Below are 24,710 nucleotides of genomic sequence, written 5' to 3' on the forward strand. Positions count from 1 at the left end.
TTCTTCGTCTTTTTTTTTTTTCGTCTTTTTCCATGTTATACATTTTACCCTTGTACAATAATGTATGCAACTTGATATATGTCTTACAAGAGAATAACGATTTCAATTCTAACTTTTAACTGACTATAAATGTTGTATGGCTTGCTTATATTCTCCCAAATGGAAATAATAGTATACTTTTTGTGGTAACACGTTATAAAATGTGATTAAACTATTATATATAACATTTTGAATTGATGAAAAGCTTATTTATCGTTTTATATTAGATTCTCCTTAAATAAGGTAAACAAAAATTGTTCTATGGTCAACTGGGGACAAGAATAATACTTATAAAAAAATTCTTCAATACACAAATTATTTCCCCCATGCTAGCATCCAAGTAATCTTAGTTCGACAAAAAAAAAAAAAAAAAATACGAAAAAGCCAAAAAACAAAAAAAACAAAAAAACAAAAAAAACAAAAAAAACAAAAAAAACAAAAAGAACAAAAACGATAACGAAAAAACAATGAGCAAGTGGTCCACATGAGTCATCCCTAAAAAATGAGTATACAAAGTAGACATGTTCACAAATTTCCAAACAGATGAACCGTTTTCTCCATGAATAGCAATGGATTGTCATTTGTTTAAACTATTTGTCCATCCCCGGTCTCATAGAAGCACAAATACATACATGTATATGTACTAAGTATGTATAATGCACGGTGGGATCAGCTAAAAAAAAAAAAAAAAAAGAAAAATCCTCTTTCCTTAATAAAACAATTGAACATACCGATGCGAGTGTATCACATATCATATGGTATAAGACGTGTCCATTTTTTTAAGGGCGCTTCTATTTTTCCCACCTTTAAGCTGAACGTAGTCCTTAACTACGCCATCCATATATATGCATCTTCTCAAATTCATTGAAAAAATCATGCAATTTTTATTTTTAAAAATACTTTTAAACTTCTTCAAGCAATGGTATAAATACTTAAAACTGTCAAAGTGCAGAATTAATATTCTTCCATTGTTATTAAAATTCAGTTTTCTCCTTTTTATTATCTTATTTTGATTTTGATAAAAATCTGCAAAGGACTCGAAGTTCTTATTTTTTCCCTCTGTGGTACTGTCATCATCGTTTGTGCACGTTTCCAATTTGATATTACTTTTTTTCTTAAATTGTAAAAAATTCTTTCTAGAAACTTCGTATATATAATCGTATGTATCTAAATGGTTGAATGAAACTGTCTCACTAAAGATAGAATCGCAGCTTTTCATTTTTATGTTGCTGTTTCGTAGGGAAAATTCGCATCTTCTACTTTTGTCATTACCATGTTTTTCATCCCCACCATTTGGATTATCACGGTTTTTCCATTGTTTGTTCTTTCCTAGTTCATATTTTATTTTCTCGTTTTCATCATAAAATACCTCCTCCTTCACTTGGTTATCACTATTGTCATTTTTACCATTAAGATCTGTCGCGATAATTCTGCAGGAATCTCCTCCTACATATCCATGAATTTCTTTACTTTTATATACTTTTATTCCTGTTTTGTCATTTTCGAAAATTTGTAGATCCTTGTGATATTTTTCATCTTTGGAGGAACATAATTTTGAAATGTGATGTCTTTCATGTTTATTATTCACAATATTCATTTTAAACAAAGAAGCGTTTAATAGTAAGTAAAATATGTTATATATATTCAAATGAAATGGCAAATGTGTTATTATCATAATATTTTTATTCACACATTTATCTACATATATTAATTTATTATAACAGAAAATTCCAAAAATTCTTAAAAATTCGCTAGTAGCTCGAGCTGCGGATTTTTCGTCAAAAAATTCTATAATACCATAAAGCTGTGTATAGCTATTTGGGTTCAATGAATTGTTAAAATTCTTTCCACCAATGGATTTGCCTTGATTAATTTTTTCCCCTTTATTTTCTCCCATACGCTTTGTTCCTATCTTTTTACTTTTAGTTGATCCTACATTTTTCGAATTAAATGTTTCATTATTCAGAACTTTTATATCCACCGTTTTTAAGCGATCATTAAAAAATTCCATGTTTTTTATTTCTCCACAGAAGGAGAAAGTTTCTCTTAACTCGGCTTTTAGCAGATCATAACTTATGATTGGTAAATTGTACACTATGATAAAATTATTTTCATGAAATTCATGTGTGTTGCTTGTGCCATCAGTTTCCTTTTCTTCACAAAAATGAACATCCAATTCGTAAACAGTTTTATTATTAACACTGAACTGCCTCTGTTTCAGATACTCATTATTGTTTTTTTCTCCTTTTTTTTCTTCATCCATGTTGTAGTTCTTATCAAGGTCATTATCATTTTCCACACAAAAAAGACCTAAATCATTTCCCCTCTGGATGTCATTATTTCTCTCCAAAATATCAAAATCCTCTTCGGAAAAGTCATTCTCCTCATTTTCCTTATTATTGCATATAACTTGGTCATAATAAAAAGTATTTCTAATATCTTCATCCTTTAGTATGTCTATGGACTGAATAAATAAACATGTCAATATATGGTTGTACTCCTTTGGGCACATTTCATAAAATGATTCAAAATATTTTATTTTTCTTTTAACACTCTTTTTTGTCAATTTATTATAATTCTTCATTAATTTTTTCACTTTTTTAATATCTTCATTTGAAAATTTATCATAAATTTCATACAGAAAATTGTTATAAGCATATATATTCCCAAATTCTAATGACGACATGTGCTTGTGTACAAATATGGGAATCTCCTTCACTTGGTTCAATTTCTCGATTATGATATTATTGTTCTTACATATAAGTTCAAATTCTTTAAAATAATCATCCTTATTAAATTTTCTATTTACGCAGTTGTCTGTTATATTCACTTCTGTTGCTTTTTCATAGCCACAAAATTTACTCCCTTGTGTCGTTTGGTTCTTGGGGATTGATATTTCCACTCCCAATTGGTCATCTTTTTTTTTTTTTTTTTTCTTTTTTTTTTTCTTCTCATCCACTGGGGCGAGGCAATCTTTAGTTTCGTCGTCGTACGGATTTGCACATTTGTCGTTGTACCGATTTACAGCTTTCTGGATTCGCTTTTTTTCTCTCAGTGTCCCTTCTCTCTTTTTTCCTTTTTCCAAACTTCTGCACTTCTCTTTCTCACCACTAGTCAATGCACTCTTGAAGTCTGTTCCATTTTCCCCACTTTTCTCATTAAGATGGTAATCTTTCAATTTTTCCGTTTTCTTTTTCTTCTTACCATTTTGTGAGGTTTTTTTTTTTTTCTTTATTTCATTTCCTTCTCCTTTTACAATCTCATTAGAGCTTTTTTTATTACTTTGTTCCATTGAATCAGCCATTCTAACTAAGTTCCCATCTTTTACAAGAACCCATGTGTGTGCATTCGGGGCAATATTCGTCTGGTCCTGTAAAGAGTTGTTGCCCTTCCCCCCCAAATTGTCGTCATAAACTGTTCCTTGGTATGTTTGGGTTTCATAATTCTGATCACATTCAGTTTTTGCACACAACTGAAAGGATTCGTGAATGTGTGCATTTGAGCCATTTAAAATTGTCTTCTGATTTTGCGTTAGCTTGTTCTCTTTTTTTTCTTTGTCTTTTTTTTCCTTCGTGATGCCACTACACTTATCATTACTATATATTGTGGACCTTTCAAACAGCCCTGAAATGATAGAATAACTATTCTTATTTATGAAAAAATCCCTTTTACCTTTTAAGTGACAGAGGGGGTAAACCTTTGGTTTAAGTAAAATCGAATTAGTAACATAATAAGTTCGCAAAATTTTATGTAATTTTTCCCTCCTTTGCATCATTCGAGCATATATATATATATATACACACACTTTTTATTGTCTTGCCTTTTTCTATGTTCTTAAAAAAAAAAGAAAAAAAGGTTTTTATAATACATGCAAAGCGATTGCTTTAAAATGTGTTTCTGTTGCACAATATTGTATTCATTCCTGTTTCAGTTTCCTTTTTTCTTTATATGTATATATATATGTAAGGGATGGTAGATTTAACAACAGGAGTAGCATGACTTTTAGTGAAGGTTAAGAAGCTGTTTTTTTTTTTTTTTTTTTGTTCCTTTTTCCTTTGAAGAACAAAATGAATGAGCAATCATTTTCGTGCAATTTTCAAAACATTTCTAAGTTCCCTTTGGATTTCTTTTTTTTCAATATTTCTGTTACTACTTTTGAGTACATTTTCCTTACAATGATTTGATGCCTTTTTTTTTTTTTTTGCACTGCATATGGATAATATGTAGGTACCGTTGCTTTTTCATTTTATTCTTAATTTTTTTTTTTTTTAGCAATGTTGCAAAAAATAAAACACAAATGCATACTTCATGTGGGTATTTTATCAATTTTATGGTTGAAAAATAAACGCTCACACGGCCACTTTTTTGTATTCTTCCGTGTATACATAAGAGCTGGAAAAACTTAAACAAAATAGAAGCCATGGAACTATTTTGAAATACACTGTTAGGATCATAACATCGAAAAAGAAGAAAGAGAGAAAACAAATTTTGAATAAAAATGCTAAGAAGACGTTACATTTTTTTTTTTTTTTTTTTTTTGAAACGTTTGGTGAAGATTATGATCCCCCATTTGGCTGATGTTTTTTTTTTTTTTACATATATATATATATATATTCGTCCTTTCCTTCTATCCCATTTGCCTATTTTTTTCCACCTTTTTGTAATATCCAAATTTTCTTTTATTCCATAACAGTGTTTTAATTTCTTATCTCTATGATGTTTTAAATACTGCCTTTTTTTTTTTTTTTTTTTTTTTTTTTAACATATAATGGGTTAAATTGGAAAAAGGGTTAAAAATGTGTGACCTAAAGCCGTGCAAAAATGCAACATGCCTACATATATGCATATATTACAATTCAGTGATAATGTAATAAGGGCTGTTTTACAGTCATGTATAAGAAGTTGGAGGGAAAAATAAGCATACCAAAACAAGAAAAAAGAAAGAAAAAAAAAGTATACTTGCATTTTTGAAACTACATTCTGCATAGAATGATATATATGTATATATATACATTTTTGTAATACATATTATATATACTTGCACATAATGCAGGGAATGTTTAACGTGGAAATATCGTGGAGGGGTGGGAGGTGTGTTTTATAAAATCCTCAGTGTTTCCTACCTATATAAAATAATACACATGTATAGATAAACGTTATATACACAATAGTGAAATGTGTTTATTAATTCACGTATAAAATACATGGGGAAATAATAAAAAGTAATAAATGGATGGAGAAGCGAGAAGAAAGAAAATTGGGGTAGGCAAAAAGGAATAATATAGTATGCACCGATCTTCATGCCTTGTATACAAAAAGGCATGTCTGAGCAGAAAGAAACAACCTTTTGAAGGATTATTATATATAAAAAAATATATATGCACAAATTAAACATCTGAAGGAACCTCATCTTCTCCTTCCAACTTCAACTTGCTAAGTTTTTTATTTCCTAATTTAGCCTCAAAATATAGACCTGCATTTTTAGCAAAACCAATAGCCTTGACTAAGTCATCTTCATTTTTTGCTGTTCTTAATAAACCTCGAATTTTTTCATCCTTTGCAAATTTATACCCTTTTTTTTTATTATTCAAATTAATTTTTTTGTTTTTATATTGTGAATAATGTCCATGCATTACGCATGGCGAGTTCTGAAAATCGTAATTGGTACCCATACCATCTTCTCCCATGTTGTATTTCTGTGTACATGATGATACCATATGATTAAAAAATCCCTTGTTTGGAATTCCTATTTCGTTATTGTTGTTTGCAGAAAAAGATTTCCCTTTTTCTTTTAAAGAGCTATTTTTTTCATAGCTATAATTAAAGCCATTGTAGTTTCCGCTACAGTATGTACAGCTGGCATAATTAACACTGTTATAATTGTGATCTTCATAACTATAATTATAAGTGCTACCTGTGTATCCATAATTACCATTGGGAATATCGTAATTTCCACTATCGTGTCTGTAATTACCAAAAGAGTAACCATAATTAGAACCACCATAGTTGTAGCTGTTCCCACCGTAGGCACAAGTACTGCTAATATCATAACCATTATTATTATCGTTGGCGGGGACATTATTAAAGTTTCCTCGGAACCATTGTGATTTATTCTTTTTCTTAATCGAATTTGCATTTAGAGTTGAAGAGTACATGTAAAAATCCGTTACCACCATATCATCTGTGTCGTGGTAAATATCACCAATAGTTTGTTTTTTACTATGAAAATTCATACTATTTTGATAATAATCATTCCTTAAATTTATTTGATCGTTATATAATAATGCCTCTCTCCTTGCATTTTCATGCACATGTTGCTGATTCACATTGTGAAAATTATTTGTTGACTTCAATAAAAAATTTCTTTTTGGAATTTTTTTCATTACATTTATGCTACTTTTGTGTGAATCATTTTTTGTAGCTATAACAAAAGGCTTATTTGTGAAATTTTGTGTGACTAAATTATTTTTTAACCTCTCCTCTTCATTTTTAGTTTTGTTGTTTTGTTTTGTTTTTACTTTTTTTTTTGCCTTCAGTTGTTCTATATCAATTTTTTCCATAATTTTATTTAGTTTTTTGATTAGCTCAACTTGGACCATCACAACTTGGCTATCGCTGCCGTTGTGAAATTCTTTCCCAATTTCCTTCTTCTTCTTGCTTATGTTATTGTCGATGTTCGTATTTTCCACATTACCATTATTTTTGCATTCTCGTTTGTCATTATTTTGCACTTCATCTTTCCTACTTTTCTCCTCTGAGACGTCTATTTCAGGAAACTGCTTAACAATTTTTATTATCTTCAGTAACTGTGTACGCACTATCCTGTACTTTTTTCTGAAATTTTTTCGTAATTCTCTGATTTTTATATCATATGCTTTGTTCAATTTTTTGTTGTCATTTTTGGTGAAAGATGAACCATGAGGATTTGACGATGTTAGGGAATTTTTGTGACCCACTAATTCGGGCAATTTTTTTTTCCCTTTTTTTTTTTGGAAATTTTTGTCTTCCTTTTTTTCTGTGTGTAATGACAAGTCTTCATTGGTGAATATGTTCCACATGTTCGTGCCGGAATGTATTCAAAATGACTAGTACTGAGAACTCAAAGTGACCAATACTAGATTTATCCAGTTGATAGCTATTAAGTGGTATGAAGGCCCTGGAAATGTATTTCCCAAAGGATATAGGAAATAGCAAGAATGAGCTCAATGAAATACTGCACAAAGTTTTCTCACCGTAACGTAAAAAAGAAAAATAAAAAGCAAATCGGAAGTAGTTATCGCTGTACTTGTATATATGGAGAACATTCGGGCATTCTACTATATTAACTACATAGAAGAAAGAGAAAAAAAAAAAAAAAAATTAAAATCAGAATTAAAATTGGAATTAAAATCAGAATAAAGAATCAGAATCAAAAATCAGAATCAAAAATCAGAATCAAAAATCAGAATCAAAATCAGAATCAAAAATCAGAATCAAAAATCAGAATCAAAATCAGAATCAAAATAATAGTTGAAGTAAAAATGATTAATCAAACTTGACACAGAAACGCATGTCATCAGTTTGAATCATTTAAATTACAAACCTCCAAATTAGTTGTGCGTATATAGAATGAGGAGAAAAGAAAGAAAAGAAAATAATAATTCTAATTAATTAAACATATTTTGCAAAAAAAATAAAATAAAAAAAAACTATGTAAATAAAGACGCATAAGAAATCCTACAAAGGAATGTTCTAATGATATCCAAATTGTTAAAAATGTTTGTTAGCACAGAAAACTTTCCTAAATGCAGGTATTAGACTATTTGCACTTTCTCTTTAAATAATAGTGACAGTTAGATATAGTAATGCGGAATGTTGACCCACATGGGTACACACATTTACGTACATGTACATACGTTTGTGAATCTACACACATGTATGTATATATCCAGGTACACACACATACATGTCCACAAATATAAATTTTTAAACGAAAGAATACATTCATATTATCACACACATATGACCATACACATACATGTGATAACATACACAGTTTACTTAGTACGGAGGGACTAAATGCATACGTAACATTTTAGGCATGTTAGCCCATTCTCCTAGTTTCCTGTTATATGTATGAAATAAGCATTATATTTCTTGTTAAATTTTATTTCTCCCTTCATACTTTTACCTTTGAGAATCATATTTCCCTTTATGTGAAAAGAAAAAATGAAAGAAAAAAGAAAAAGGAATGGAAAAAAAAAAAAAAAAAAAAAAAAAAAAAAAAAAAAAAAAAAAAAAAAAAAAAAAAAAAAAAATTTGCACACACTGGTGTATGTACATGCATGTCTATATAACTTTTTTTTTTTTTTTTTTTTTTTTTTTTTAAAAAAAGGTAATAAAAAACTTTAAAAACTCTAAAATGTAGATTGCCCGTGATTTTTTATATTTTCACCCGAGCGGTTGTGATCTTATCTTAGATACACTTATGTAAATACATTTCCATGACACAATCATAAATATATACATACACATGCATACATACAAATACACATACATACAAATACACATACATACAAATACACATACATGCAAATACACATACATGCAAATACACATACATACAAATACATATACATACACAAACATACACAAACATACTCATACATACATACATATGTGCATACATGTATATTATTTTATATTATAGCATAAGGTGTGCACTTAATGTACGTACACCTCCCTCCTCTCTGTTTTACGAAATTTGCCTCGTGTGTTTTTTTAAAATGGCAAAATATTATAAAAAAACGAGGAAATATGTGAAATGTTCTCTGATGTTGAACATTCAACGAATCTTCAACATAATTTCAACATAATTTCGACATAATTTCAACATAATTTCAACATAATTTTAAGAAAATTTCAATATAATTTTAAGAAAATTTTAACAAAATTTCAATGAATTGTCATCGAGTTTTAAAGGGTTTGTTTTATTTTATTTTTTTTTTTTTTATTTTTTTTTTTTTTATTTTTTTTTTTTCATTTCCTTTAACATTTAATTAACTTTTTTAAGCAAATTAAATATTTTATTTTTAATTTTTCCTATCCCCCTTTAAATATTCTACTACACTACCGACAGAAGAATTAACACATCACTCCAATGATGTTTTAAAAAAAAAAAAAAATTTATATTTCAATGATTTTTCAATGTTCCGTCATTCATTAATAAATATGTAATGTTTTCTTTTGGGGCTTAAAAAAATATATATCGATATACAAAAAGTTCCATGATTTTTTTATCATTAAGCACCAATGGGCAATATAATTATGAGTAAGTTCCCTAAATGGTGTTATTTAAAGATGTCATTTTTCATAGCTTTAGAGTTGTAGGATTGTGTAGTGTTGTGAGAATTTTATAGTGTCACCTGATTTTTAAAAAATAAATATGAAAAAAAATAAAATAATAACAATAATAGTAATAATAATGATAGCAATATAATAATAATGATAGCAATAGTAATAATTAAGATAGCAATAATAATAATTAAGATAGCAATAATAATAATTAAGATAGCAATAATAATAATTAAGATAGCAATAATAATAATTGTGATAGTAATAACAATATATGTGAGAGTAATAATAATAATTATATGGTGTGTATTAAAATATTATATCTTATCTGCCCCGACAAACAATGAATTCTTAACTTTAATTATAATTGCTTTTGTAACAAAAATTTGCCTTAAGCGTTACACCCCAAGTTTTTTGCATGCACAAAATTTATTCAAAAAATAGTTATGTAAACATGGAATTTTCACCATTCTGTGAATGTGCTTCATATTTACCTAAGCCTGGGAAATATGTTATGCACATATAAATGTATTCATTCGTGTAACCTTAAATATTCATAACCCGAATTAACCAATTATATCCTATCCACACTTAAATACAACACAGGAAAGAAAAAAAAAAAAAATAATAAATAATGTATAATATGCATATATTCATATGTATATATTTAGAAAATGTAAGCATAATTATATTCCACCTTAAATTCAGACATATGTATCAACGTATGTTTATCATATTGGTATATTAAAATGCTAATGGTATTTGCAAAAAAAAAAAAAAAAAAAAAAAAAAAAAAAAAAAAAAAAAAATATATACTTTTAAAATTTATAAAAAAATGCAAAGGGTATTTGAAAAAAAAAAAAAAAAAAAAAAAAAAAAAAAAAAAAAAAACACATATATATACTTTCATATAATTGCTACTCATTTCATTTGCACATAAAGTAGACAAACAAAATGGTCAGAAAAGTTTTGCTGTTATCTTATTGTAAATATATTTATTTAATAAAACAATTTAACAATGCAGAGAATGTGTTATTTCTTGTGCGTGCTTATGTCATTTATGTACTCCCTATTGTTTCAATATATATATGTGATTTTTTTCTTTACTGAAAGGTAAAAAACCACACGTTTAAACGATTCAAAGGAATATGTTATTTTACAAAACATTGGTGTTTTTTTTTTTTTTTTTTTTTTTTTTGTACGCTATTATAATATTTCATTTTATACTTGCATATTTTGTGCCTTAATGTTAAATCATCATTCTTTTACGTAGGATAATTTTTTTTTTTTTTTTTTTTCCACTTATGCTTATCTGTTTATGTGTATTAATATGAATTATACCTATTTTCTATCGCTTTTTTTTTTTTTTTTTTTTTTTTCAACTTATTCTGCTTCTTCAACATCAGCATCAGTATCTTTATCACCATCACCATCGTCTGTTTGTGCTTCTCCCCCTTGAACTTCATCCTCGTGAGCAACTTCCCGAGGGTTATTTTCTTCCCCCATGCTTATTTTCTTTTCATCTTCCATTTTTTTCTTAATTTTATTCAAATCAACTACGCCATCATCATTCTTTTCCATATTTTGCTGTTTTCCATTAACATATACTCGAGTTTTCTCATGATCTGGCTTTAAATCAACTATTAAGATTTTATCATTATAATTATTCGCTTTTTTGTTTTTACTTAATTTATCTTTTATATTTTTAACATTATTTATATTAACTAACATACCTTTTATTCCAAAGTGATAACAAGTGGAGGCTTCTGTTAAGCTGTTTACCCAAGATGATGTTTTTAATTTATTGTCTGTGCAAAAAATTTGATTGCTATTTTTATAAGTAAAGACAAAGCATTGTTCAACACTTCCAATTAATTTAATAGGTAATTCTAAAATATTCCATAAGTAGTTTATTTTTTTTTTATATTTATAAAATATTGTAAAACCATTATTATTAATTTTCCCTTGAACATTATCAATTGAATGCTTTAATCCGTTAGACGAAGAAACAAATTTTAATTTTCCTGTTTTGTAAATATTACAGTTAGTAACTTGCTGTTCATATGTTTTGTTTTTACTACTTTTTAAATGTTTTTTTAATTCTTTTGCTTTATTTTCTAAATAACCAGATTTTTTATTTAAATAATTTATTTGTTCTAAATTATGTTCTAACAATTTTCTCGTTTTCTCTTCATCCCTCGCGTTTCCATTATTTTTCTCTTTTAAGTTCTTTAAAGCACGATCATGTGATTCTCTTATCCGTTTTGATAAATATCTTTTATTTTGGGCTTTATCAAGCAGGGCTTTCACTTCTTCTTCTAGGGAGGTATCATAATCTCCTTTCCATTCTTCACTTTTCTCTCCATCAAGATTACTACCAATATTGTCATTGCCTCTACCGCCATCGCTGATACCACGCATACCTGTGCCATAAATTTTATAATCATAAAATTTACTTTTTATGTCCTTTAATTTACTAGTTATGAAACTTCCTACAGTCTTTTTCAAGTTGCTTTTTATTTCTAGGGGTGTTAGTTTGTCAAACGAATACAATTGGTGAGTTGCGTAAGACACGGGCAGAAGAGATTGACAATTAGATTTGCCATTTAGCAAAAAATAAATTAATGAAAGGAATACATGCGACTGAAAAAATTTGGGCCTCATGCTGATTAACAATTTGCTTTTGAAAAAAGAAAATTAGTTCAAGTGATAGCTGTTGGATGTTGAACTACAATTTTCTCAGCGTAACTTTACACAAAAGGTTGTTGTAAATGTATTTTTAAAAATATTTAAATGAAATGGAAGCTAGACATGCTTTTCGTACATGCACATATGTATATATATATAAGAACAAATACGTATACATGTACATTCATATATATGCCAACTAAAGCAATAAACTAATGATTGACAATTGGATTTTTCTTCAAAGATAATTACACGGGAATAATTTTGTGTGCTAACTTTTAGACTTTTTTTTTTTTTTTTCCCCAACACTAGATTTTTACTCCCAATTTGGAAGTTGTAAATACAGACAAGGATAATTATATGCACACAAATGTTCTATCACACGTGTATATATATATATATATATATATCAATAAATATATCTGACTTACATGAATTCACAAAATACTTAATTGCCTTTATGAAAATAAGAAAAATTTTTCATTTAACAAATTTGACACAGCTGTGGTGATGGTATGTTTGTATTTATTCATGGAAATAAATGGAAATAGTTTATTTTTAAGAAAAACCAACATCAAAGCAATTCTATGCTGTGTTTTTCCCTCCTATATGTGACCATGTTTTTTGCACACATATGTATACACTGCGATCTCGTGTATATATATATGCACATGTGCGAATTACTTTTTTTCCCTTTGTGTATATACACGTTTCCACCTAGATATATCACCCCTCCTCACGAATTTTCCCGTTTTCCATTTTCAAACTATAAATTTTTCATTTTTCGCGACCTTTTCACGTTTAGGAGGTTATGTGTCCGAGCGATTGATATTATTCCCAACACTAATGTGCATACTTGAGAAGCACACTAATATTTTGGGAAATTTCTCATGAGTTGCAAAAAAATTGTAATTTGTTATAAAAAAGGTTTTCACAGTTAAATTATTTTGACATTCAATTATTTTCTCTTGTTCTTTACCTTGCGGCGTATATGTTACTTTGCCTTTTCGTCGTTTCTCTGGTTCGTTTTTTTTTTTTTTTTTTTTTTTTTTTTAACACTCTTGGCTATTTATCTGCTTCAGCCATCACTCCATTTTCTACGTTAGAAGATGAGAATCTTTTTACTCTTGCCCACTATCTTCCTTGTTGTCATATGCAAAGGTCACAGGAATTTCTCCACAAGGAATAATTATCTACAATACTTGAGATCACAAACATTTATGCAGGAAAAACCGAAATACCAGAAATTAAATCAGAATTATTCCGAGGACCTAAACGAGTTTGATGAATATGAAGATGAAGAGTTGGATACGGAAAAACAGGAGGATATAAATAAAGCGATAATGAGAGATGGGACGAGTCCCGCATATACCACCAAAGAAAGTAGAATTAGCAATAGTAGTAACAAAAACAAACTAGAATTTAAAAATATAGAACAGGAATTACAAAACACTGGAGAAGTTTTAAACGAAGAAAAAGATAACCTGCTTCTAATGGGAGGAGGTCGAGAGTGCTCTGTTAGCGCTAAGGGCACATTAGATGTATCAATAAATTCAAGTGATATTTTTAATTTAATTAAGTACAATGTAGAAATATCTTCATCTAGTATATTGATTAGGGATATAAATAATTCCAATGTTGTGAAAGAAATACCATTTAAAAACATAAAACTACCAATAGAAACAATTGAAGAAACAAGAGAGTGCTGGAATATAAAATTTCATAAGGAAAAAATCCTTTTCTGTGAAAAAAAAAAAGAAGACAGAGATAGATGGATTACTAATATATTAAAAGCTTTATTTTGCAACAATACAAATAATTTAACTATTGAAGATGGTGTGCATAAGGATTTTAGCACAAAGGTGGATATTCCAAAGGAATCAACTGTCGATGCCAGAATAGCAGCTTCTTCAAAAAATGGCTCAAGTGATAGTAGCGACAATTCTTCGAATAGTCGTGTAAAACCAAAGGAAAGTAATAACATAACAATATCTAATTTAAAAAATGAAAAACCGGAAATTTTGATTAACTAATGTGTATAGTCTCATTAAACAAAAGCGGTGTGCGAAAAATCGATACACAGATCACGTAGGGCAACCGTTTCGTTTTATAATACCTTCACATGTGCCTCCCTTTCGATTTGTCACTTTTTTAATTGTTCCGTCCATTTGCTCAATTGTCACGTTTCAAACTTTTGTTTTAAATAATAACAATAATGCTGTTGATATCACTTTCAATTGTAATCACTCTTTTGTTTTGTTTTTGTTTTTGTTTCTGTTGTTCACCATTTTTGTTGCCCAAGTTTATGGCAAAATTTAATTAATTATCGAATTCACGCAAAAATTTTAAAAGTTGTAGTGAAAATTTTTACTCACTTTTTTTAGTGAAAAAGAAGAAATTTTAATTTTTTAAAATATAAGAAAAAAATCCTGATACATGCCAAAAAATATCCCTAATTCTAATGTGTTGGGTCAATTATTCTTAAAGCCGGACCTTGTTATTTTCTCACGTTAAAGATAAAAAAAGTCGTGAATGTAAAAAAGGAATTGATGAAAACTCACATAAAAATAGGAAGGAAAGTGGAAAAAAAAAAAAAAAAAAAAAAAAAAACTCACATCGAAAGTAAAGAAAAATCACACAAAAGAGGTTACACGAACTACTCGGTAATAACTTCCTTTTGATGGTCAAAACAAAGTATACGTACACTTAATACAGGTATCAAATTTTTACTCTGTCCTTATTAAATAAGAAAAATGGTAAAAAAAAAAAAAAAAAGGGGAAAAAATAATTATGAAGCAAAACAGACAAAACTTGCAAGGATCATTCAGCGAGTCATGCACCAGAGGAATACCATAAACTTTTCCATCCTTATGTAAACGCTACATATTTTGATTTGCAAAATAAGGCTTCTAGAGTTATACTTGAATATGTGACAAATTAGTATTTTTTACAGTGATTACATGATCACTAAAAGATGGGAATTTTTTTTTTTTTTTTTTTTTTTTTCTGTATGACATTTCTTCCCTCTCCATTGTAGTTACATACTGTGATATTTTTTTTTTTTTTTTTTTTACGCATTCTCTTTTATTCCCTTTTAAAAGTATGCTTAATGTAAAAGCAGATACACCCCATAGGAAGGCATCGAATTCATGTAAGAAAATACTAAATGATATGATAGCATGTTATCAAAATACTATTTGCTATAAAAGGAAAAATTCAACTTTTGAAGAATGTTTACATAATCATGACCTTAACGAGATCGATGAAAACTGCATCATTTTGAGAAAGGCTTATGCGCAATGTCGTCGTAATATACTTAATGGAAATTTTAAAATGTTGGGAAACCCACTATCAAGATAATACAAGTGGATTAAAAAATAGCAATGGAAAAATGGATATGATAAAATGTGACAAGCTTGGGAAAAAAAAAAAAAAATATGCATAAAGGGAAAATTTCACCCAGCATCTGTAAACATTCTCATGTATATATGCATGTGTAAACATATATGTGCTTTACAAAATTGATATGTTTTATTAATTTAATTAAAAATTTACATTGATTCATTCATTTATTTGTTTTTTTTTTTTTTTTTTTTTTTTTTACATCCGTGTGAATATGTCTAAATGTACATATCTGCTTAGTGTGTGTGGTATATATAGAACCAGTTTTTTTTTTTTTTTTTTTTTTTCAAGTGGAAACTACGATATGTGAAGACCACTATATTTCCATTCAAACATAAACTATACAACCCCGTAAATTATTGTTCCTTCTTATTTAATTAATTTTAACCTTTGAATTTTCAATGAATTTTCCATTTCAGTAACTACCTTCTTTTTTTTTTTTTCCGTCTAATATGGCCTCCTAGCTTAATCCCCCCCCCCCCTTTTGTAATAAGGAGATACATATTTTAATGGAACCATTTTATTCAATGTTTCTTCGTCTGTTTTCAAAATAAAATCAGTGGTTAGTTTAAACGACTTGGGTTTCACTTTAATATATTTAAATCGAATGGGCATATCATCAATTAAGTCTTCATAACCGCTCGTATCATTTTCTAGGTATTCCATTTCGTTACAATTATTTTTCATACCACCACCATGCACTTTATCATCATCATTATAGTCATTAAGTTGAGAGTTACTTTTGAAAGAATGGTTTTTCATCAAGTAATCATTTGGAGGTATGCAATTTCTAGGCACTAACAATTTTTTTAAATCATGTTCATGTGATGTTTTTTTAAAACAAGGCTTACATAAGGCAAAGTTTTCACAAAATGTGCACTCATATACATAGTTGAGGGGACTGATGGGAATATTGCATTCGTCGCATAAAAACCAAAGGTCTTTATTATCTTCCATTGTGTCTGAATGAGCTGTAGCGTTTCGCTTTTTATTTTTTTCTGCATTTGTCACGCTTGCGTTAGGAGGAGTACTCTTATTTGCATCATCTCCTCCATCACCATGAACAATGTTCTTATTATTATTATAAGCATTGGCCGATATGGCAGGATTGGTGTTGTCCTTTTTTACCTCTTTTTTTTTTTTTTTTTCTTTTTTTCCCTTTTTTAAATCATCTAGGATCCTATTTTTTTTCGTTTCTCTCTTTTTTTTTCTTTTTTCCCTTCTTTTTTCTTTCCTCTTTTCCTTTTTTAAATCAATTCTAATGCTACTTTGGATATTACGTGGATTGGAATTTATGATATTTCCGTTTTGCTCTTGATATCGAAAATTATAAGTTTTTTCAAATTTGGCAGCTTTCTCCAATTCAACATCATCCACTTCATCAATTTCTTCATAAATATTATGAATTTTATCTTCTCTCCACAATTCTTTTAAAATATAGTCTCTTAAAAATTCCTCATCCTTGTTCAAATTGTCATTCCAATATTCCTTGAGTAAGCCGTCCTCTTCTTTCACAATTCGTGATGTTTTTAAAAAATTTTCATAATATTGTTTCTCTTCCATTATCTCCTTTTCGCTTTTTTCCTTAATGGTAAAGAAACTTTCATCATTATCATTGTCATCATTATTAATTTGTTCCTCTGCAACTTTGCAAGCTTCTAGAATTTTCTTCTTTAATTCTTCTTGTTCGTTTAGGTAACTCTTTTTATTTTTTTTAGAGCAAGCTTCTTTTTCTTTCTCTATCAGCTCTTCCTCTTCTTTGTCAATAGCATGTGATCCTTCTTTCAGTAATATGTCTCTAAAATATTCTGAATAATTCAAATTCCTTTTCGCCACATCACCATCCTTTTTTTCGGAGTGCTCTTGTTCAATCAGTTCTCCGTCTTTTTCCAAAGTTTCACAATTTTCATTATATCCACAATCCTTCTGCTCATTGTTCATGTTTTTTTTCTCATCTAGGTCATTTCCTTCCCCAACGGACTCAGACTCACTATCATCTGATAGTTCTGTGTCAAAATCGCTATCGTGAAAAAAGAACTCATCTTTTTTGTGTAGCAAGCTGGTATCTTTACTTTTTAACTTAATTAACAAATCGCTAAACTTTTTCTTAAATTTTGATGTTAATAGTAAACCGTCATGGTCTTCATCACTGCTTGAGCTTTTATCTTCACTTGATGATGTGGTTCCATCATCCTGATCTTTCTCATTTCTTTGTTTTTCTTCACCTACTTCCTCTTCATCTTCATTTACACTGCCTTCTCCCTTATTTTTAAAATTACTATTTTTGAAATTGCTCTTTTGAATTTTCCTTTTTTTTCTGCACAACTGTTCTGCACTCCCTGTGTCATTATTTTGAGGACATTCCTTATCCTCGCAATAACCATTTTTTAAATTCACTCCTTTGTCATTTAATTTTTTTGAAATCTTGGTGTTATTCTCACTAACTTTTTCACCAATTTCGTTTTTTTCTTTAAAGTAAGTTGTTTCTTCCTCTATTTCTGAGTTCTTTTTATTTCGCTCTACTTCTATGTTGTGAGCTTCACTTTCCTCCTTATCAGACGGTCTCATTTCTCAACGTTCTTTTCTTTCAATTTTATTATTTTACTATTTTATTATTTATTTATTATTATTTTATTTTATTTTTTTTTTATTTCCACGATTTTATCTTCTGCATAACGGATTAAGCATATGTAAGCGAAGAATAAAATGAGTTGTGATATTGTTGCGTAATATCATTAAGCTCCTTTTTTTCTCACATTCAGAGAGAACGTTAGGAGGGGAGGGGGGAGGGGATACAAATATGTATGCCCGCTATAATATGTTTTGTATAAATTCTGTTTTTTTCATTCTTATTTTTATATGCTTGAACGTAAATTTTTTTTTTTTTTTTACGTGGTTTATATATATTAGCCTTTTTTTTTTTTTTTTTAATACCTTATTTAGTAGCCAGCTCGATTTGGCAGGTAAAATATGTATATGTGAAAACATATATGTATTGTATGCATAATAATGTGGTTGTGTTCATATAAGCTAACGTTGCTATCATATATATATACATATTTTTTAATTTGCAGTGCTTAAATGGTATGCCTTTTTTTTTCTTAAATATTAAGCAGGAGACGTTTAATGCAAGAAGGGGTGGGAAAAAAAAAAATCAGGTTGAATGAAACATGAGCGGAGTAAAATTATCCGAAAGAAGGATAAAGGGAATCATTTTTTCACTTTTATATTTATCAAATTGAATTGGAATTTATTAAACTTTTTTTTATCGCCTTTTTTCCTATATTTTTTAATTTTTCTTTCCCAAAATTTTTCTTCTAAATTGACGGTATATAGGGGTTTATACTTTTAACCCTGTTATTTTTCAGGCCTCAAAATCTGGTGAATTGAAAAAAAAAAAAAAATCGGACATTAAAAAAATGCTATATTAAGAAATAGTTAGCAATTTTTTGTTATGTGCTATTTACCAAAATTTGTATGCAACTTTTATACCCATTTGTTTTTCCATTTCCCACCACAATTTTTGGCAACTTCTAGCATATAATTATTTAAGTGATGTTTATTTAGTTATCCCATTTGCGGTGATATATACTTACATATTTTCGTTTCAGGAGTTTTTTAAGAACACTTTAAGGAAAAATGAACGTTGCAAGAATATGGGGAGTTCATAAAAAAGGTAATGGACAAATAAATATATAAAAAAGGAGATTTTTAAATTTCCTCCAACGAAAAAAAAAAAAAATAAATAAAATAAAATAATGTTTTTAAAGTGATATTTCCAAAGTGGTACAATGCAAATATTTCGAAAATATAACAACAGAATTTTGAGATTTATTTATACTGATCCCTATACCCAAATGGTTTATGTAAAAAATATCTTGAAGATAATATACAGGTAATATATGCTACATTAGTTTATTAAAATATTACTTAACTTTTAGTATGCAAAAAATCCTACATTTATATGTCCCAGTAAGCTGGTACACACAAAGGTTAAACATTTGTATGTAAATATATATATACAAATATACATATATATTTTTAATTCTGTAACACCAGAAAGATGTCGATATAAGTGCACACTTTGAGCAAATAAGATAAAAGATATTTTGAGGTGAGATACATATTCCTTCATTTAACAACAACTAAAAGGGGTGGTGGTACATGCCTTCATAAAACTAAAGTCTATACTTATCATCGCTGCGAATTGAAACAAACAAACAAAAAAAAAAAAAAAAAAAAAAAAAAAAAACATGGATTAACTGTACAGTAACAGTACATTATACAGGAATTGATATGCAAACGTTCCGCTCAATATTTCATATGGTGGTGTCTTAAATAAAAGTAAATCTTATGTATGCAAGCAAAATGAATGACAAAAGGTGTTTTTTTTTTTTCTTTTTTTTTTTTCTCTTCTTTCTCGTTACAGCGGTTGAAAGGGTAGTCTTAGCGCAACAGGGTCATAGTATTTACATAAATTTCCTAAAAAGGAGGAAAATATATTCGTCATATTTATACAGTTGTAGTTATGTAATTTTACAGATGTTGCAATAGTGTAAATCCAATGATGGTGTTTTTTTTTTTTTTTTTTTTTTTTTTTTTTCTCATTTCACTGCACATTCTTCTCATTATTCCTGGATTTACACACACAACCATGTTTGTAGTTATATGCAGAGAAACATGTGGAAATGTTCTTACCAATATACTTCATTGACAAATTATACCCCATATCATTGTAAAACAGCATTTGCTTTTCCATAAATCTTCTTCTACTTTCGTTCGATACATGCATAGTATCAAAATATGAGATTTTCAAATATCTATAGCAGTAGTATGAACCGTAATAAAACAAACCTAGACAAATAATAAGAGAGGGAAGGGAAATTATATGTGAGGAAAGTTGGTATAATGCTCTTTCTTGGAAAACGTATGAACATATGAACAGAGTTACGTACAAACAAAATTCTCGTTCATTTGATACCTCCAAATATTCCAAACAGAACACTATGTGTTATGCTTGGTCCCTTAAGGGCATGAAAAAAACCGTTGCAAAGTCGTTTGCAAAATCCTGGAAAAAAGGAAACAATGGGGGAGATGAAATTAGTATATGATGTTAACGATTGCTACGTCTTAAAAATAAATGTATAAAAAATGTAGTACATGTGAGGAATATAAATGAGCTCAAATAATTCTAATTTATGGCCTATTTGTAGATTATAATAAACAGATGATGGTAATCACAAGGTTATCAATAATATGCCTTTTTTTTTTTTCTTTTTTTTTTTTTTCTTTCCGTCATTTCAATCAATTTATCACACACAAGTGACATGTGAAAATCACATTACCTCCCTTCTTCTTTTTTCCCTCTAGTACATTATTTGTCATTTTTCCTTTTCACTTGTTTGTTCTACTCATTGATAGGCTTAAAACTTTCTCAAAATATGATATATATGATGTGAATAGGTTGAAATTTCTCCTCTTCGAAAATGTTAAAAGAAAAACGAAGTGTTTACGAGGGGTTGGAGAGGTAAAATAATGAAAGAAGTTGAATAATGAAACGCTCTTCATAGGCTTCAGTGCAGAATGAGATAAAAACAAAAAAAAATAAAATAAAAACACAAATAAATAATAAAAAAATAAATTCGCAAAAATTTCAAAAACACAAGGATTTCAAAAATTGTGCAATGAATATCTCGTATGGTATATATATACACTTATCTGAATGGACATATATATCATTATACACAACATTTTATATTGCACCTCTTTTTTAATTACCGTGGGGTGGTGGATTTTAATATGATGAGAATATGAAGAATTGAAATAGGACGTCCTCTGTTCATTAATTTTTCTTTTCAATTTTTTTGTTGTTACGTGGTCCCCTCTTGTCATGTTTTACGTCTATGATTATTTTGTTTTTTATATATTAAATTTTTATTTTTTTTTTCTTTTCTTTTTACGCCTTTGCCCATTTCGCGCTTCAGTGAGGCATATTCAAAAAAGCACACATATAGTAAAATAGAAACAGGTCTTAGTTTTCAAAACAAGCTAACTTGCAGGAAAAAGAATGTTTAAAAGTAATTATAAAATGATTTAATCTTATTCCTTTATTTTATTTTTATTTTATTTCTTTGTGAAATTAAATCCCCTTTTATTTTCTGAAGAACTGACACAAAATAAATTTTGCAATTACATGGGTATGTGAAGATATGCCGAAAAAAAAAAGGAACTCAAAAAGAAAAAATGGAAGTGTAATATACTCTCACCCGAAAATTGTATCTGGTATTTTGTTATTCTCATGTTACCCATTCTACCGTATATTTGGGGTTGTGTATATAATAATAATCTTAATTGCCATTATATTTTTAAACTTAGATCACACCAACAATGATAGTAATAGTAATGGCCGTGGAAGTCCTATAAGTGCTTACTCCATATTCAATAAAGGAAAAAGATATTTAATTGGAGATTTAAGAATGAACCAAATTGAAACAGAATTGCGAAATAGAATGTTTAAAAATGATAATAGTGATGATAACTTTGTACGATATGATGACATTGACAAGAACAAAATTTATATCAAAGGATATTCAAAATATAACAATAAATTATGTACCTGTGGGTCTAACAAAAAGTTTAAAAAATGTTGTGGAAAAATCAAAAATGATTCATCAGATTATTGAATAATGCAGAAAAGAAAGAAAAAAAGAAAAAAAAAAAAAGTCCAAATAAATGTGCAATTAGATTATATCTTCTTTTCTTCCCCCCTCCCCCAATAGATATGTGTACTTTTAAGTGACCTTTATAATATACACACCACTATAGGTTCTCATTTAAGAAGGCATAAACAGAAAAAAAATTATTTCCTCTTTTATTTTGGGATTACTGAACTATTTTTAACCTGTCTTTATATATTCCTCCCACATGAAAGAGTGTAATATATACACTTTATAGTTCTCGTTTGATTATATCCAGTAAAATACATGTGCACAAACGTCATTATTGTGTGCAATGTGAGTATTGCAAGGGACAGTGCTAAAATGGAAGAACAAATTCTGCGCTTACATTGATACATCTCTTGCCCGGTGATATTTTTATTTATTATTTATTGTTTTTATTTTTTTTAGTTAAAAATGCGTTATGAAAAAGTGAATTTAAAGAAATCTCGTAATGTAACAAATTTTTTAAAAACTCCTTTTTAATTATTGCCAACATAATGCTAAGTTGCAAAAAAGCATATTCATAAATGTTACTTATTCTAAATTCGAGAGAATAAAATGGGTGTGCAAAAATGAATTAAATTGAAGAAATACCAAGTAAAATTATTTTCTCCACAGTTCAAAAAGAAAAAACAAAAAATGCACATTTAAAATTGCCGCCAGGTTACAAATTCTTATTTCACAAAAAAAAAAAAAAAAAAAAAATAGGGAAAAATGATCACATTCATATGATCAAAAAATAAAAATGGGTTTGTTCTTTTTCAATAGGCACAAGATTAATCACTTATTCTCTATACCAAATGTTTTTTTTTTTATACTTTTTTTGGCATTTTTTTATATACTATTACATGTCAATTTATCAGACACGTATACATATGCATGGCTGCATGTGATCCATACCAGATATGCATTAAATTCAGGTTTCACTTTTTCTTTTAGCCTTTAAATTAAACAGCTGAGAAACAACATTACCATTCTGTCGCATGGTCTCTGAGTTACCATAACTTTTTAATTCTTCCGAAATTTTCCCGAAAATTCTTTTTACGTTTTCTACATTAGTGTACTCTCTTCCCTTTAAAGTCAAAATAAATTTTACCTGATAAGTGAAATGTTGTGGGTTTTTGTAAAAAAAAGGAAAAAGAAAAGGAAAAAAAAAAAAAAAAAAAAGCCTAGCGCCTTCTATATATATAACTTGTACCTCATTTCGAATATGTGAATATGGAATAGAATGGGGAGAGACACTTTTTTCCATGAACAAAAACGTATGTAAAATGCGTGTGTAGACATAAGTATTTATTTGAAAAATACACTTACCCTGTGTCTTCTTAGCAAAAACTGCTTTGCTGAATTTATTTTTATTAGTAAATCGTTGGTCCCAATTCTGCAAAAAAAAAAAAAAAAAAAAAAAAAAACACAAAGAGCACGCACATATGAATGCGAGCATAGGAGTAGACATACATACATAAACAGACAAGTACAAGTATACGAACAAAGATGTATACAGGAATGGGTGAATGTGCATACTGCGTAGTTCTCTTTTCTGACAATACCTCGGTGTTATTCTTAACTGCTTGACCACTTTGTGTTCCGCTTTAAGCTTTAGTTTCTTCATTTTCTTTTCCTTATAGAATTTTTAAAAGTGATTTTTATTTTTCTCGCGTTTTTGCGCATGCATTTCAGAATTTGCCGCTTGTATCTTTAGACACTGATCGGCATGTTTGTAAATGTTGTGTTAAGCTAAATTTTTTTTTTTTTTTTTTTTTTTTTTAATAGCATGCTAAATTTTTTATGTGTCACAATACAACATGCTGCACACTATTTTCTATTTTTTTATAACTCTGATTTTCCTACCTGCATATACCTTTCACGACCCTCCGAGTAATTCGATGCATCATTCGATTCTCTCAAATAAAACAGATTGGTACAACACACCTTAGATATGTAAAAGCAGTAAATGTTGTCAATATGCTTCAGGATTATAATAAATACATATAAAAGGAAGGAACAAAAAAAATTATTTAACATTATAAAATGTTAAGATGTAAAGTGAGAAAAGGAACACATACCCAGGTAGTGTAGTTGTGTATGAAATTAGCCTTTGAAGATCATTTTTTTTTTTTTTTTTTTGTCAATTAAAAAATCCAAGAGAAACATTTTTAAATTAACCTTTTTTTTTTCTTTTTTTTTTTTTTAATATGCATTAAAAGTGTGGGAAAAAGAGTTTTGTACTACACTCTATGCATGCAATCATGGGGGTAAAAAAAAAGGCTAAACTAAAAGGTGACTGCAAACAAATAAGAAATGGGAAAAACAGTAAGAAGGAAAACTCAAAAATGGGATTAACTTAAAATGTGTAATTAAGAATATATTTCAAAATATGCTTGCATAATTTGCTACTAACACATTTTGGAAGAGAATTACTGCAAGACTGATTATGCCCCTTAATCGCGTTCGAAAATGTACACTTCCCCCGCAATACATTTTATTTTATGTATGCAATTTTTTTTCTTTTTTTTTTTTAATTTAAAA

General features: G+C 28.4%; 9 protein-coding genes across 9 annotated transcripts; 3 read left to right on the forward strand and 6 right to left on the reverse strand.

Annotated features, from left to right (window-relative positions):
* Positions 1-790: 790 nt before the first annotated feature.
* On the reverse strand, positions 791-3,811 carry PGO_050550 (hypothetical protein, conserved; the record flags this gene model as incomplete). The annotated part of the gene is made up of 1 exon (XM_028686433.1): positions 791-3,811. One exon carries the CDS (start codon positions 3,809-3,811, stop codon positions 791-793), a length of 3,021 nt encoding a protein of 1,006 aa, XP_028542234.1.
* A 1,615-nt stretch (positions 3,812-5,426) lies between these two features.
* On the reverse strand, positions 5,427-7,097 carry PGO_050560 (hypothetical protein, conserved; the record flags this gene model as incomplete). Its single annotated transcript, XM_028686434.1, has 1 exon — positions 5,427-7,097. One exon carries the CDS (start codon positions 7,095-7,097, stop codon positions 5,427-5,429), a length of 1,671 nt encoding a protein of 556 aa, XP_028542235.1.
* A 3,658-nt stretch (positions 7,098-10,755) lies between these two features.
* On the reverse strand, positions 10,756-12,036 carry PGO_050570 (hypothetical protein, conserved; the record flags this gene model as incomplete). Its single annotated transcript, XM_028686435.1, has 1 exon — positions 10,756-12,036. The coding sequence occupies one exon, from the start codon at positions 12,034-12,036 to the stop codon at positions 10,756-10,758; it is 1,281 nt and encodes a 426-aa protein (XP_028542236.1).
* A 1,133-nt stretch (positions 12,037-13,169) lies between these two features.
* On the forward strand, positions 13,170-14,093 carry PGO_050580 (hypothetical protein, conserved; the record flags this gene model as incomplete). The annotated part of the gene is made up of 1 exon (XM_028686436.1): positions 13,170-14,093. One exon carries the CDS (start codon positions 13,170-13,172, stop codon positions 14,091-14,093), a length of 924 nt encoding a protein of 307 aa, XP_028542237.1.
* Positions 14,094-15,162: 1,069 nt separating this feature from the next.
* Positions 15,163-15,420, forward strand: PGO_050590 (cytochrome c oxidase assembly protein; the record flags this gene model as incomplete). The annotated part of the gene is made up of 1 exon (XM_028686437.1): positions 15,163-15,420. The coding sequence occupies one exon, from the start codon at positions 15,163-15,165 to the stop codon at positions 15,418-15,420; it is 258 nt and encodes an 85-aa protein (XP_028542238.1).
* A 507-nt stretch (positions 15,421-15,927) lies between these two features.
* Positions 15,928-18,030, reverse strand: PGO_050600 (protein KRI1; the record flags this gene model as incomplete). Its single annotated transcript, XM_028686438.1, has 1 exon — positions 15,928-18,030. The coding sequence occupies one exon, from the start codon at positions 18,028-18,030 to the stop codon at positions 15,928-15,930; it is 2,103 nt and encodes a 700-aa protein (XP_028542239.1).
* Positions 18,031-19,640: 1,610 nt separating this feature from the next.
* PGO_050610 (conserved Plasmodium protein, unknown function) lies at positions 19,641-20,847 on the reverse strand (the record flags this gene model as incomplete). The annotated part of the gene is made up of 5 exons (XM_028686439.1): positions 19,641-19,662; positions 19,890-19,944; positions 20,161-20,316; positions 20,444-20,530; positions 20,808-20,847. The coding sequence occupies 5 exons, from the start codon at positions 20,845-20,847 to the stop codon at positions 19,641-19,643; spliced, it is 360 nt and encodes a 119-aa protein (XP_028542240.1).
* An 824-nt stretch (positions 20,848-21,671) lies between these two features.
* Positions 21,672-22,145, forward strand: PGO_050620 (hypothetical protein, conserved; the record flags this gene model as incomplete). The annotated part of the gene is made up of 1 exon (XM_028686440.1): positions 21,672-22,145. One exon carries the CDS (start codon positions 21,672-21,674, stop codon positions 22,143-22,145), a length of 474 nt encoding a protein of 157 aa, XP_028542241.1.
* Positions 22,146-23,097: 952 nt separating this feature from the next.
* On the reverse strand, positions 23,098-24,206 carry PGO_050630 (translation initiation factor IF-3; the record flags this gene model as incomplete). The annotated part of the gene is made up of 4 exons (XM_028686441.1): positions 23,098-23,277; positions 23,496-23,562; positions 23,732-23,802; positions 24,033-24,206. The coding sequence occupies 4 exons, from the start codon at positions 24,204-24,206 to the stop codon at positions 23,098-23,100; spliced, it is 492 nt and encodes a 163-aa protein (XP_028542242.1).
* Between the last annotated feature and the right edge of the window lie 504 nt (positions 24,207-24,710).

Source organism: Plasmodium gonderi (genome assembly GCF_002157705.1).
Source record: "Plasmodium gonderi DNA, contig: Chr05, whole genome shotgun sequence".
In the NCBI taxonomy this organism is placed as follows: domain Eukaryota; phylum Apicomplexa; class Aconoidasida; order Haemosporida; family Plasmodiidae; genus Plasmodium; species Plasmodium gonderi.